This window comes from Ambystoma mexicanum, chromosome 1p, assembly GCF_040938575.1.
Source record: "Ambystoma mexicanum isolate Mex_15411 chromosome 1p, UKY_AmexF1_1, whole genome shotgun sequence".
Lineage (NCBI taxonomy): Eukaryota > Metazoa > Chordata > Amphibia > Caudata > Ambystomatidae > Ambystoma > Ambystoma mexicanum.
The window spans coordinates 245,609,620-245,626,070 of NC_090921.1; the positions used below are offsets into that span (position 1 = coordinate 245,609,620).

The 16,451-nt window shown below is 44.2% G+C and overlaps 1 protein-coding gene across 1 annotated transcript in view; it reads right to left on the minus strand.

Moving 5' to 3' along the window:
• The window catches only part of LOC138568676 (hydroperoxide isomerase ALOXE3-like), a 411,617-nt gene that overhangs the window by 296,212 nt on the left and 98,954 nt on the right, over window positions 1–16,451 (minus strand). The window contains exon 6 of the mRNA XM_069646461.1: window positions 11,512–11,684. Coding sequence (XP_069502562.1) covers window positions 11,512–11,684 — 173 coding nt within the window. The remainder of the gene's footprint in view (window positions 1–11,511; window positions 11,685–16,451) is intronic.

The following is a 16,451-nucleotide window of genomic DNA, read 5'->3' on the forward strand; positions in this document are numbered from 1 at the left end:
TCCTAAAGCAAACTGCCCCCCTAGAATTGGAGTTAACCCAGTTGCAGGAATGCTATATGTGGACGACCTGATTATCTTCGATCAGACTTTTAATGGTATAAAAAATCAGTTGAATGAGCTAGCCCACTATGCAGGAGAACATTAGTTGTCTGTAAACCTGAGTAAAACAAGGATTATGCTATTGACCCAGAGGACAGTTAATACATTTCTAATGAGTATGCCAATAGTGGTCATTGAATATGCAGACGTATACTGTTATTTAGGATTGGAAATGTCTAACAGGAGGAATTATGAAGAGATCATCGCTTCCAAGATTAAGAAGATGACGGCAGGTAATACTGATGGTCAAGAAATTTGCAGCACAATATACAGGTTTTTCCATGGGTGGGATATTGCCACTGTATAAGCAATGGTGCTGCCCTGTGGATTTGTATGGTTTGGAAGCATTAGCTTGCAAAAATGTAAAATGGCTGCATAGAATGGAGGGGTTTTTCTAGAGAATATATTTAGGCATCCCTCACTCCATCCCCATGCAATACCTACGGTTGGAACTGGGTCTTATATCCTTAAAAGTTATGGCTTTAAAAAGGAGAGGGGAACTTTATACTAAGACCAGATCTGCACCATTATGTCTGCTGTTGTCAGTGCTGAATGATTTCTTTTTAAGAGAGACTTCAAAGGGTGACCATTTGCTAAAACTGTGTAATGATCTATTTGAATCATTGAATTGGTTCCCAGACTTTAAGCGAGGTAAACGCACTGAAATTATGAAGAGAGCATTTGTAAGGCGGTTTGACAGACAGGACTGGGCCCTTAATTATGATCCTATAACCCAGTTACAGGGATATGCCCTTGTGGCTTCAGTTGTTCACTGGTTTAAGAGACCCCCAGGCCTATATGGTACTGTGTCCTGACCCTGCGGTGCGTAAGGTGCATTTGTTGATCCGATCTAATCAACTCCCGGTACGTACAGTTTATGATGGCAGGTGGGAATTGCCGAGGGAACAAAGGTTTTGCAGAATGTGCAGATTGCCAGAAATGAAGGAGACTGTTAAACACATGTTCAGTGAGTGTTTAGAACTCGGCTCACTGTATATGGTAATGTTTGGTAATCTGGTACATTGATATGATTCAATTAAGTCGCAAACCTTTTGGAATTACTGCCTAAATACCAATTCTACAGCAGTACACATTGCACTTTATCAGATATGGAAGCATATCGAGAAGAGGTATAAGTCATAAGTGGAAAGTAGTGAGGGGTCTGTGGTTCTTGATATATTAGTTTTCAGTATTATTATAAAATTGGGAGTAATGAAATGTGTGTAAATTGCATTGTACTCTGATGAATTGACATGTATTGTTCTTATGGATTTTATAAGTGATTGAAGTTGTATTGATTATACTGTTTTTGTGTGCATGAATGTGTGTTTGATGTTTAAGTGAATATGGATTATTACATGTGAAGTTCAGTTTTGAACTATAACGTGTTAAATTAAATATATAAATATAAAAAATATATTAAAAAAGCCATTATAGCCCACAAGAAGGCTGATGTTGACTGTAGTAATAATTGTAAATCTGATTCTAGGGAGTTGTTTTGTATTTTGAAAGAACTTGAGATAAAACGTCTATACATACACATGTGGAGAAGAATGATACTTGGTGTCAAATCATTCAAGATGCCATGTTGGCTAAATTATATGCTCAACGCCAGAATATTGAAATCAATAAACAGCCAGCAGTTTCACTTACCGCTTTTTCTGAATATCCTAGTGATGCTTCCGAGATTCCCCAATTATGTTTAAGCCATGTATCTGAAGGCTGTGTTCTTAAGGTTATTAAATCTATGCAACCCACTTTCTGCAAGGGTAATGCATGACCCTCTTCTATGATTAAGGATTGTGCAGACTCCTTGGTTGCTATTATCACAAAATCATGAATGCCTCCTTTGACTCCTCCATTGTACCGAGTAGTCGCAAGGAAGCCCTTGATCCTAGTATTGGTGGTAACTATCATCACATTAATTGCGCCCCTTTTCTATCAAAAATTCGGTACCCGGCTGCCTATCTTCAGGTACAACACCATCCTAAAACCTATGGGATCCTTAGTGAAGGACAGTTGGGTTTTTGTGCTAGGCACAGCACTGAGACTGACCTCATTGACTTCAAGACTAATACTCCTGGAATTATCGATGGGGGCACACCGCCCTATTAATGCTGTGGGATCTCTCGGCGGCCTTTGATTTAGTTGACAACTCTATCTTGGTTGAGCACCTTACAGAGGCAGCCATTTTTTCTCCCTTTGTGTCTTCATTGGTTAAGTCTTTTTTTAACAGACAGACGTGCCCGAGATTTAGTCGGGACTATCTCTGCCTTCCCTACCAATTAGACCTGCAGAGTGCCTCAAGCTTCCTGTTTGGCCTCTACGTTGTATAATGTTCATACTCGTCACCTTTTGACTGGGTGTCAAATACACTAACTATGCTGATGACACACAGATACCCCTCCAATTGACGGTAGGGCTATTAATTATATCACTGGGTTATTCAGGCCTGGATTGCACAGAATGTTTAGGCTTTTAATGATGCTTAAACATATTTACTGATTCTGTGGATGAGGCCTCGTTTAAGGAGGTTGGCCAATGATTATACTTCCTTTCTTATCTCATATTGAATCATTCCTGTAGCCGCTAAACTGAAGGCTCTGGGAGTAATCTTGGATGCTGAATTGATGGTGATATATGGAAATATTTTAAATTCTCTTGTGCTTACTTTCTTAAACTAATGAGGTAGATTTGGACTTATTTATCAGCCCACAACTGTGCTATCTTGGCCCATGCCATTTTTTGATCTAAGATCGACTATTGCAATGGCTGACTTGCTGGCCTTTAACAGTTTAACCTGGTGAAGCTTCAGGTTATTCAGAATGATGCTGTGCGGTCTGTTCTTGGTCTCTCTCGCTGCGATCATGTCGCGGTGGCAAGGCGTGTCCTTCATTAGATGGCTGTTAAGGCACACATCTCTTATAAGATACTGGTAATTACTTATAGGTGCCTCCATGATTCTGGCCCTGTCTATCTTTCTCGGTGCATCAAGCGGGTGACTGTTCATCGAACATTGTGGTCTAATGACATTCTTGCTGCCTGCTCTGTGGACTCCCTGGCCCTCCTGCATCAGCGATTGCCTCTCTGGGCTTCTCTGGCCGTGCTCTCATTCTTGCTGCCTGCTCAGTGGACTCCCTGGCCCTCCAGCATCAGCGATTGCCTCTCTCGCCTTCTCTGGCCGTGTTCTCTTTCTTGCTGTTTGCTCTGTGAACTCCTTGGCTTTCTTGCGTCAGCGATTGCTTTTCTTGCCTTCTCTGGTCGTGCCTTCATTCTTGCTGCCTGCTCTGTGGACTCCCTGGCCCTCCTGCATCAGCGATTGCCTCTCTGGCCTTCTCTGACTGTGTCCTCATTCTTGCTGCCTGCTCCGTGGACTCCCTGGCCCTCCTGCATCAGCGATTGCCTCTCTGGGCTTCTCTGGCCGTGCTCTCATTCTTGCTGCCTGCTCCGTGGACTCCCTGGCCCTCCTGCATCAGCGATTGCCTCTCTGGCCTTCTCTGGCCGTGTCCTCATTCTTGCTGCCTGCTCCGTGGACTCCCTGGCCCTCCTGCATCAGCGATTGCCTCTCTGGCCTTCTCTGGCCGTGCTTTCATTGTTGCTGCCTGCTCAGTGGACTCCCTGGCCCTCCAGCATCAGCGATTGCCTCTCAGGCCTTCTCTGGCCGTGTTCTCTTTCTTGCTGCTTGCTCTGTAAACTCCCTGGCTTTCTTGCGTCAGCGATTGCTTTTCTTGCCTTCTCTGGTCGTGCCTTCATTCTTGCTGCCTGCTCTGTGCCCTCCTGCATCAGCGATTGCCTCTCTTGCCTTCTCTGACTGTGTCCTCATTCTTGCTGCCTGCTCTGTGGACTCCCTGGCCCACCTGCATCAGCGATTGCCTCTCTGGCCTTCTTTGGCCTTCTCTGGCCATGTCCTCATTCTTGCTGCCTGCTCCATGGACTCCCTGGCCCTCCTGCATCAGCGATTGTCTCTCTAGCCTTCTCTGGCCGCGCTTTCATTCTTGCTGCCTGCTCCGTGGACTCCCTGGTCCTCCTGTGTCAGTGATTGCCTATCTGGCTTTCTTTGGCCTTCTCTGGCCATGTCCTCATTCTTGCTGCCTGCTCTGTGGGCTCCCTGGCCCTCCTGCATCAGCGATTGCCTCTCTGGCCTTCTCTGGCCGTGTCCTCATTCTTGCTGCCTGCTCTGTGGGCTCCCTGGCCCTCCTGCATCAGCGATTGCCTCTCTGGCCTTCTCTGGCCGTGTCCTCATTCTTGCTGCCTGCTCTGTGGACTTCCTGGCCCTCCTGCATCAGCGATTGTCTCTCTGGCCATCTCTGGCTGTGTCCTCATTCTTGCTGCCTGCTCCATGGACTCCCTGGCCCTCCTGCATCAGCGATTGCCTCTCTGGCCTTCTCTGACCGCGCTTTCATTCTTGCTGCCCGAGTTCAACCTTTTGAATGTTTGTGAGGGAGCGAGGAATGCTGCTGTGCGCACTGTACTTTTTCTGTGTGAGTAAACGTAGCTCGGCTGCTTCTTGCTCATGACTTGCTTTGCATGTGTTGGGGAAGCACGAACAAAGAGATGTGTGTTGTATCTGTTCTGTGTGTGAGGTAAGCTTGCACCGTGTCTGCTTGTGCTGTCATTGTTCTGTGAGTACAAGTGCATGATTCTGTCATGCACACATGCCCACCCCATCCTTGATATCATGGGCATCAGCAGTGCAAGGTTCCCTCATGCACAGGTGCCCGCCCATTCTTTATAACATGGGCGTCAGCAGCACAAGGTTCTCTCATGCACAGGTGCCCGCCCATTCTTTATAACATGGGCATCAGCAGCGCAAGGTTCTCTCATGCACAGGTGCCCGCCGCATTCTTGATAGTATGGGTATCAGCAGTGCAAGGTTCTCTCATGCACAGGTGCCCGCCCATTCTTTATAACATGGGCATCAGCAGTGCAAGGTTCTCTCATGCACAGGTGCCCGCCGCATTCTTGATAACGTGGGCATCAGCAGTGCAAGGTTCTCTCATGCACAGGTACCCGCCGTATTCTTGATAACGTGGGCATCAGCAGGGCAAGGTTCTCTCATGCACAGGTGCCCGCCGCATTCTTGATAACGTGGGCATCAGCAGTGCAAGGTTCTCTCATGCACAGGTACCCGCCGCATTCTTGATAAGGTGGGCATCAGCAGTGCAAGGTTCTCTCATGCACAGGTGCCCGCCGCATTCTTGATAACGTGGGCATCAGCAGTGCAAGGTTCTCTCATGCACAGGTGCCCGCCGCATTCTTGATAACGTGGGCATCAGCAGTGCAAGGTTCTCTCATACACAGGTGCCCGCCACATTCTTGATAACGTGGGCATCAGCAGTGCAAGGTTCTCTCATGCACAGGTGCCCGCCGCATTCTTGATAGTATGGGTATCAGCAGTGCAAGGTTCTCTCATGCACAGGTGCCCGCCGCATTCTTGATAGTATGGGTATCAGCAGTGCAAGGTTCTCTCATGCACAGGTACCCGCCGTATTCTTGATAACGTGGGCATCAGCAGGGCAAGGTTCTCTCATGCACAGGTGCCCGCCGCATTCTTGATAACGTGGGCATCAGCAGTGCAAGGTTCTCTCATGCACAGGTACCCGCCGCATTCTTGATAACATGGGCATCAGCAGTGCAAGGTTCTCTCCTGCACAGGTGCCCGCCGCATTCTTGATAGTATGGGTATCAGCAGTTCAAGGTTCTCTCATGCACAGGTGCCCGCTGCATTCTTGATAACGTGGGCATCAGCAGTGCAAGGTTCTCTCATGCACAGGTGCCCGCCGCATTCTTGATAGTATGGGTATCAGCAGTGCAAGGTTCTCTCATGCACAGGTGCCCGCCGCTTTCTTGATAGCGTGGGTATCAGCAGTGCAAGGTTCTCTCATGCACAGGTGCCCGCCGCTTTCTTGATAGCGTGGGTATCAGCAGTGCAAGGTTCTCTCATGCACAGGTGCCCGCCGCATTCTTGATAACGTGGGCATCAGCAGTGCAAGGCTCTCTCATGCACAGGTACCCGCCGTATTCTTGATAACGTGGGCATCAGCAGTGCAAGGTTCTCTCATGCACAGGTGCCCGCCGCATTCTTGATAGTGTGGGTATCAGCAGTGCAAGGTTCTCTCATGCAAAGGTGCCCGCCGCTTTCTTGATAGCGTGGGTATCAGCAGTGCAAGGTTCTCTCATGCACAGGTGCCCGCCGCATTCTTGATAACGTGGGCATCAGCAGTGCAGGGTTCTCTCATGCACAGGTACCCGCCGTATTCTTGATAATGTGGGCATCAGCAGTGCAAGGTTCTCTCATGCACAGGTGCCCGCCGCATTCTTGATAGTGTGGGTATCAGCAGTGCAAGGTTCTCTCATGCACAGGTGCCCGCCGCTTTCTTGATAGCGTGGGTATCAGCAGTGCAAGGTTCTCTCATGCACAGGTGCCTGCCGCATTCTTGATAACATGGGCATCAGCAGTGCAAGGTTCTCTCATGCACAGGTACCCGCCGTATTCTTGATAACGTGGGCATCAGCAGTGCAAGGTTCTCTCATGCACAGGTGCCCGCCGCATTCTTGATAACGTGGGCATCAGCAGTGCAAGGTTCTCTCATGCACAGGTACCCACCGTATTCTTGATAACGTGGGCATCAGCAGTGCAAGGTTCTCTCATGCACAGGTGCCCGCCCATTCTTGATAACATGGGCATCAGCAGTGCAAGGTTCTCTCATGCACAGGTGCCCGCCCATTCTTGAAAACATGGGCATCAGCAGTGCATGATACTCTCATGCAAGGATGCCTGCTTAATCTTCCTCCACACGTCAACGTAAGGAGGAATGAGGACAATGGCTGGGTTTGTGAGCTCCTCCCGCTTTAAGGTCATTGTGGGTACAGGTAGTAAGTGTCATCTTGTATTTTCTGTCCCGAACATCAGTGTAGTCCTGTATGAGCGGGGCGATGCATTGTGGCCTGCTTTTCTCCGTTGTACCAGAGAACCAACTACTGGACACTGGTTTTAATTCTGACCTCCTCCCCTTTAATAACACAGGATCATTGTGACTCTGCAGCGCAGAAGACCCGTTTGTTAGAGGTCCTCTTGGCCCATCGACAAAAAACAATGTGCTGTCAACAACCAGCTGCATCTGAAAGCCTTATTGGTTCTGGCCATCCACCAGCTCAAGTCAACGCACCTTGATGTAGTTCAGTCTGACTGTGGCATGGTAAAAAAACATTTAAACATTAGACATTTATTCCTGATTTGAACTCATAAAAACGGACTTTTTTATTTTGTTTTTATTTTGTTTTTAGTGCAAATCACCTTTACAAATATAAACACATAATTACATTCATTTTAACCGTTATACAAATCATATAGAACATTAAATAAACCAAACATATAAATACAATTTCATCTCTAACTAACAGAAAAGATATACCTTCTAACTAAAAAAGTCTTTCCATATAAAAATAGGAGAGCCTTATTTCAAATGGACTACCAATTACACAATAAAACTCTTCAGAAATCGTAACTTTCCAAATACAAAAGCAAAGAGAACCATCCATCTAACAATCTACAAGTTTATGGTTTTACTTTCCATTATGTCCAACTCAGTCACTATAAAATTTACCAACCTTACGGTTGCTAAAATCGTTGTGTCGTTTGTTCCCCACATGCAATTCAACCAAATACAATTTCTAGCATGAATGCTTTCATTGTTCTGCATCGTACGTTTTCAAAATAAGAGCAAAAGAGAAAGAGATGTTTCAGAGATTCTTGTGTTACTTTACAAAATCTACAAGTATCATCCAGGGGATAAACTTTGCTCTTACACCGATACTTTATTCACGCTTTTGTATGCAGCATACCTAGTCTGAATAACATATAAGTCCTTCGCACCTATTTGCAAGGACAAAGTATCAAATAAGACATGCGTGGTGCTTGTGTATGAAAAAATGTAGAATACTCAGCAAAGGAAGAGTAAGAGTGAAGCTGAACACCACATTCCGCCCAATCATTTTCAAAAAGCTTTTTTTTTACCTTACCCATATGCAATTGGAGATCACCAGGAGACATATTGATCTTCTCTAGCATATTGTCCATTCTCTCTTTATATTGTAAAACAGAGATAGGATTGTTGTCAAAGAGCATCTTATTTAAATCTATATGAAGCGAATTCTTAGGAGGAAACAACATTTTTGAGTAATTTACTAAGAGCCACCATTTGTAACGTGCTGATAAGGGATTCAGCCCCAATTCGTGCCTCTATATTGTGTTGTAAGATATGGGGGCAGCCCCACAGTATGTTTCCAAAGAGAGCCTTGAAGTTGATCAAGCAAAGGTCCAAGATCACCTAGACAAAGTTCCACTCCATATAAGGGGATAGCTTCTACTTTTTTGCCATAGAATTCAAAAAGCGGCATAAGCTAAAAGCTGCAAAATTTGTTAAATAATAATTTCATTTGAGTTTTGAGTGGCAACAATTTCACCAATAGTGATTCCTTCACTCTTTTGAAGGAAATGTTATTTGTCAACATGAAACCCAAGTATGTTAGATTTTTCGAGATGGTTATGGACATAGAATCAATCGACCAGGTAAAATGTCGCACTTTTTTTTCTATTACGAAAAATAATAATGTTCGATGTCTGCAGATTAATCATAAGATTATTTTCTTGACAATACAGTAAGAAGCTTTCCAATTTCATTTGAAGTCCAGATTGGGTTCTATCAAAGAGAAGAACATCATCGGCATAGGCTAGCCATGATAGATTCAGCGATCCTAGCCGAGCTGCAAAAGATTTCTCTTTTTCCCAGATGTTATCGAGGTCAGCCATATAAAGGTTAAATAATATGGCTGCCAAATTGCTGCCTTTTTTAACTCCTATCCAGCTAGCGATAGCTTCGGTCAAAGAACCTAGAACCTTCACGGTTAATTCGCCCTTTAACATTGGTGTTAAAGAGGAGCATCGTGACCAAAGTAATCAGGTAAAGCGGAAAATTTGCATTGTGCATTTTCTGCCACAAGATGCCTCTGATTACGCTATCAAAGGCAGCTTTGAGATCTAAAGATGCTACAAAAATAGGGCTTTTATCCGGAAGATTAGCAGAAGCTATCAGATGCACCAGAATACATGCGTTAAGAGGGGTGCCCATAGCTTTTCAAAAGCCTACCTGCGCTTTACTGAAGCATTCATTATTACGGATGATGGTTTCAACTTCCTGGAGAATAAGGGATGCAAAAATTTTGGCAGCTACATCTATGATGGCTACAGGTCTAGAATTATTAGGATTGTTAATAGGTCCTTTTTTGTGTAAAGGAATAATTATAGAAGCCAAGACGCAGGAATTGTTTTGGAACGAAAAATGTCTTGAAATATATCAAGAAAGATAGTAGACCAAACAAATGGGTCATCTTTAATGACACATGGAGGCAAACCATCAGGCTCTGCACATTCTGATCCTTTCAATTTTTGAATTACCATCAAGATGTCAGTGATCCCCCAGGGACAACTATTTGGAATTAAATAGCAATCCCAATGCTTTTCAAATGCCGCAAACGCTGCGGGCATAGCAAATTTATTAAGAAAAAATGAAGTCCATGTTGAGCCATCAATTGCAGAATCAAATTCTAGATTCTCAACTTCAACTTTATATTTCCAAATATCTTTAGTTTTACACTTGTATAACAAACCGACTAGCTTTTGATTACGTTTCAGTGCGATCATAGCAGGAGTACGCCGCATATCATTCTTATACTTTAACAAAATTAGTTTTTTTATCACTAAGTATGAGATTACATTGGTGGCCAAGATGGACTTCCTTGCTCTTCGTAAATCACAATTTATTTTCTGTTTGATAGTAATCAACTCCTGAGAGAAAGGCAATACTGAATTTTTGTGAGATTTTTGCTCTTTGTATGCCGAGGCCATAGCATGTAAATGGGTCGCTATGATCTTCATGTTCCATTTTAATATACATTCCCTTTCACCTGGAGTAACACTGTTAACGAGGAATGTGAATTTTCTGCAGGTGAAATCGTTCCAGTTGATCGAAAGCCTGGGTTTATTGGCCTGAATTAAGGAATGACACAAATCCTGTTGCAGATGTTTTAATTGCCCTATCATTGATGTTACGTTAAGTGATCTCCCAATTGGGGCTCTACAGTGCTGACAGGGGATAGCACACCAGATAGGGTCTTGGAAGAGATCATGTAATCAATCCACGATGAGGAGTGCCCACGTTTCCATGTGAAAAGCACGTGTTTGATGTCAGGTTGTACTAAATGAACATCCCAACCTTTTAAAAAGTTCCGCCATACGTTTCCTTTTTGTATGTCTGAATATGAATGGTTCAGAGAATGGGGTTTGATATTATTTGCTGGCCTAAAAGATGCATTGAAATCTCCCCCTATAAAGATTTCAGCGTGTGGCGTCATTTTAAAGGCCTCTAAGAGAGCACTATTTAATGCTTAGCATGCTAGATGGACTACCAATAGAGCCGGATTCCAATATAGAGAAATTAAAAACAAATTTCTGCCGTGCAATGAATCAATTTTTAGGTCAACAAGTAGGTATAATTCAGATTCATAAATGTGATTAATGGTAAAATTCAATTTGTTATTAATAAGTACAGCCAGACCACCCGCAGGTCTTCCTCCTACACCTCTAACTGCATGCTGTACAAAGGAAGAAAACTCATCTAATTGGATAATCCCTAAAGACATGGTTTCTTGTACCAAACAAATGTGAGGGAGTGAGTCTGAATTTGCCTTTAACATCCATTTTTTTAAGTTATTAAAGCTGCAGCAATTCCATGAGATGATCTTAAGGTCATGCAATTATGAAGTTGCTTGTTGAGGGCTTATGGCCTCTGCTGCTTTAATAAGAGGTTCTAACCACGTAAGGCTGTTTAAGGCTGTCGTGAGTGAGGCTAGTTGTTCCATCATGTTTTTTGAAGAGTCTTTGCGGGGCATGCTGCCAGTTGTGTTCAACAGCTATAACAGGCGGGGGTTGACATTCCAGGAAAGCCATTGCATCTTCTATAGAAGCAAAGCAGACTTTCAGACATCATCATGGCAGGAACCTTCTCAAGGCATACCACCTCTGTCAACTACGTTTACGACACCGTCTGCTTCACCTCAACAAGCTGATGCGTCCAAACACAGATCCTCTTGCATCCAGACGTTGCCAACAACTGTGTTGCCTGCTTCAAGACACCACCACAGCACTACTGAAAAGCACCCTACAAACAATAACCCCACCCATCAAGGTATAACTGTAAATGAAATGCAACACACCTGCACTGGTTGGTATCATACCAAAACATCAAAGCCCATTTTTTCACTCTGCTTGTTTCCGCGATAAGTGGGCACTACCAGAACAAAGATAAAAGGTACTCCTGCAGATGACCTTACAAACAAGATGATCATTTATACCTGCAGCTCCTTCCGTAGACTTGTTCCATCCCACAGAGTGTAGGCTACCATCTCCTCTGTTACTGGAAAGTTGGAAGGTATTTCGGTGCACTTGCGGATTAGCACAGGATTGGCCCCATTCAGGAACTGGTACCCAAAGAAAGTGTCTTCCTTCCAATGCTGGGAAACAAACTCTAGTGGAAAGAGAGGAAGACAAATAAGGGTCAGGTAACACTGGTCCATAGAGAAATACAGTGTCCAGTCAAAGGGTCGAATACATTGTTTCGAACTGCAATAGGTTTGAATCAAAAGGACCGAAAAAAAATCGAATGCCTTTTTTTAAATGTATTTTTTTTTGCCTTCGTATACGAAGGAAAAAATACTAGTTTTCCCCCAAAAAACAGGGTCTTTGGGGGGGGGGGAGGGGGCTTCGGGAGTGAGGGGGCGCCTAAAAAAAACAACAACAAAAAAGCGTGCATTCGAATTTTTTTTGGGATCCTTTTGATTCAAAACTATTGCATTCAATCCTTTTGTATTCAAACCTTTCACTATAAACCGAGAAATACATCATCAACTGTGGGCAAAAGGATCCCTTTTTGCAGACACAGAGACCTGTCATTCATCCTGCGGCCCCCACAAAGACAAATGGCCATAGGATACATTGCAAACTCTGTGTGTGGAGCCAAAGGATGCCCCGCAAACTCTGCGTGTGGAGCCATAGGATGCCCCGCAAAATCTGTGTGGAGCCATAGAATGCACTGTAAATACTATGGGCCAGATTCACAGAGTGTTTTCTTATGTGATTTTGCCATTATAAAACCCTTCTGTGAATAAGGCCCTATGTGTAGAGATGCATTACAATCTCTGTGTGTTTCAAGAAAAGCAAAGATCCTGACTCACCAAGAGAGAGGAATTCAGCACCTGCAGCTGGTCCTGTCTGGATGTCAGCGAGCGTTCAAGATCAAATATTCAATGTGTATTTTCTGGACAAATTCAGAATATGTTAACCTTTTTAAAATGTTAAGTCTGTGGACCAACTGAAGATGTACTTGGCTCGGACAGTGATTCCCAGATTGAGGCTTGAGCCCTGGGATCTCGGTGTGTGGAATTTACAGTATGCACCCAATGTCCTCCCCTGGCAAATGAATATACAGGGCTGAAATAGGAGCTCACCCTGCTTGAAAACAGTTCTATCCATACTGTTGGTATCACCAGAATTGAGGTCAAGGGTATCACCTACAGGTCAACTCCCTGAAATGACAGTCACACAGCCAGACATTATTCCATTGAGTGTACGTCTGGGGATATATATGTATCCATACCATCACACATTTGGTCATTGATTGACCTGCCTATGATCGAGCTGTGATGTGGAATGACAAAGTTTGCTTGAACCAATACTGTCCAAGCTATTTGTGAATTCTGGAATTTAGAAGTAAATTTACAGACCTTTCACTAGTGGACCACTCCCACTGGAAAGGACTTCACAGTTTTAATGTGACTCCTGAGTTTTACGGATCCGTAGCCCATGTTTTCCATAAATGCAATCTCCTCATTGGGTCCTGAGAGCCCATCTATATACCAATTGCTGTAAATGTCAATGGGCTCCTCAAGGACATTGTTGAAACAAAGATAAGGTGCAGACATTGAGCCTCATCACGAGTTTGGCGGTAGCCCTTAAATGCGGCAGTAGTGCTGTTACTGCCGCATTCAAGGGTCCGCCAAATCATGGCTTTGGCTGATTTCCCCCCCAGCTCTGAGCTGGGGGAAATCCGCAGAGCATTTGCCGATTTTTGGCACGTTTACCGCCGGCGGGAAATTCGCCGGCGGTAAAAGCGTGAAATTTTCCCATTGAGCCCAATGGGGAATGGGGAATTCCCGAATGGGCTCAATGGGGAATGGGCAATACGCGTTCCACCTAACCCGTGATCCGGCGCTAATAGCGCAGGTGGGTTTGGCAGTAGGGCTAATAACACCAGCGCTTTTAGCGCCGGCATTACCGCCCAACTTGTGATGAGGCCCATTGTGTAGAAAAAGGTGCAGAATTGCTCCATGATACTGTGACGGTGCTGTTCTGTGTCACCTTGTCGACTGTGTATTTCTTAACGTTCATGGGGCAACTAGGAACCTGATGCACCTCTCTCTTTTCAGCCGGATGAGAGAACAACTGCACCAATAATGAACCCAACTACTCCCTTAATGTCTGAGAGAGTGATGCCACACTGAAAGATGACCAGATGCTGCTAAATTAGATGTCTGCAGCTGGTGGAGCCTGTTACCAGCAGATAAACAAGATTAAAGTGAACCCATAAGGACTCTAAAGAACAGTGCCTGATGTTACCAAAAACAAAAGTAACTATGGCCCTTCCAGGATTGAGATTGTTGACTCAGCAAATTCAGAGTAATTCCAGGAGAACCCTGGCCAGATATCAAAGTAGATACTGTTCAACCTGTACCTTTCTCCTGCTAGTGCTGCCCCAGGTCCTGCACTAAACTCTTGGTGTGCGCTCACCTCTCTAGTATGCCTCTGCAGCTGGACAAGCAGGAAGGTAGGACACATTGCACGTGTATGTAGAAGTGAGGGAGGAATGCAACAAAATTGGCAATCATTTGGCCCAAGAGGGGGCCAAACCTATCCCCCACCATATAGTGCAGACCTACAAGAATATTATGCCTACGGCCACACGCAGTATCAGACTCAAACACCACAAATACAGCAGATGCAACATGGAATGAAACCTAAGACACAACAAACTCCAATGCAGGCACAGGCACAGCAGAACACATTGGCACTGTGGGAGGCAAACATATTGCAGCAGACTCCTACACCAAGAATAGGGGGTCTGACTGTAGTGAGAGGGAATCCTCGCACTGGAACACGACTGAATATATACCCACAATAGGACAGCCCACAGAAAAACCTGATGCGCTCCATCCTATCATTTTTCACCAGACACACGAGAGGAACCAAGGTTTGGGATAACCATGGGTGACAAAACATTTTCCATTTTGGTAGATATGGGGACAACACAATCCTGTGTTAGAGAGGGAAATTTCCCAATGTCAGGTCTTTCCATGGATGAACAAGAGTTTTCTGGGGCGACAACAATGGTTCCTTTTAAAGGTAACTTATCTATAACCATAGGAGAACACGAGATGGCTATGCTATTGCTATATTCTTTGGTCAGAAAGCACAGAGAGGGATGCCACTAACCCCAGAGGTATTCCTTGATGGAGTACACGTGCTATTGGCATTGCTTCAAGGAATACGAGACAAAGTATTGAGGTTACCCGCAGAGGTTTTGTACAGACCAGAAGTGCCCATGGACAGACTAGAAGGACGGATAATTACAATCCAGCTAAAAGCAGCCATATTAGGAGAGAACAGGGTAATTTTCCTTGGAGTAGATGACAAAGGGGTAAACTGGTGCACAGTAATAGCGCTTGACTCGGTACACAGACCTACTGATTTGGCGAATAAAGAATTGTTTAGAGATGACGAGGTGATGTTTAGCATCAGTCTCACATATCATATTATATCATATCAATTGCAAATTGAGGAGAGGGAGATTCCCCAAAGGATGTAAGTGGTGAGGAAAGTAACATCCTTTCTTCAGGAAGATTTGGCACATGTACCTAATTAACTATGGACCAATATCCCATATGATGTTGACCTATTAAAAAGAGTATGAGCAGTTAAAATTAAACTGAAGAAGGGAGCAATTTTAGAGCAAGTAAAACAGTATCCCATATCAAAGGAAGCTGATGAGGGAATATGTGGAACCATTGGCGCTCTAGTGTGACAGGGGATAGTAGTGCCTTCAAAATTGCCATGCTACACAGCAGTGTACCCAATTAAAAATGTAACAGGGGAGTCATGGAGATTTATACAGGATCTACACTCCCTAAATAATATTGTTGAGGCAAAATTTCCATTAGTGCCAAATCGAGTCACAATATTATGTAACATCCTGTCTACAGCTACATGTTTCACAGTGACTGATTTAAAGACTGCCTTCTTTTCAATTCCCTTGCACGAAGAGTGTCAATATTTGACAAAAGTGAAATATTGCATAATCCAATTGCAACATTCTGTCTGCCCCAGGGGCACTGTGAATTGCTCTCGGTCTTCAACAGGGCGCTTTAGATGGACTTAGGAAATGTGCAACTTGAAAGTGCATTCATCTGATATGTGGACGACATCTTAGTTTGCAGCGCCACAGAGGAAGGGTGAGGGAAAGACTCAGTGAAACTATTAAAGGTGTTTTATGAAGTGACTTAAAGAGGGCGGTGGAATATGGAATGTGAGGAATGGAGTGTTTACAGAAGGTTATGCCTCAAGGTTCTGTTCAGTTCAGTAGGAGAGCTGTGATGGAGAGAGGAGGCTGTTCTGGAGGTGTTTACCAGAAGACTACTATAAAGCACATTGTATGCTTTATATCACAGGGCCTGATCACGAGTTGCGCGGTAGCCCTTAAATGCAGTGGGTACGATGTACTGTCGCATTTAAGGGTCCGCCCAATCTTGAGTCTGGCATGTTTACCCCCAGCTCCTAGCCTTTTACCTAGGGTAAAAGGACATTTATCTGAGAGTGTACCCTATAGTAGCTACGGTTTATGGTGAAAGGGTTGAATGCAATTGTTTCAAATGCAATATTTCCAACTCAAAAGGACCGGAAAAAAAATCGAATGCACATTTTATTTTTTGGGGTAAAAACCATTTGTTTTTCCTATACGAAAGCCTGAAAAAAAATACATTTAAAAAAGTGCATTCAAAATTTTTTCCGGTCCTTTTGTTTAGAAACTATTGCATTTCGAAAACAATGCATTCGACCCTTTGACTGGACACCGCAGCTATAGCATACAAGAGCACTTCCCAAGAATGGAGTGAGGAAGAGTGGACTAAGGATATCCCTGATGCAGACAGAAACTTGTCTTGAAGCTTCAATAAACTGCTAGGGG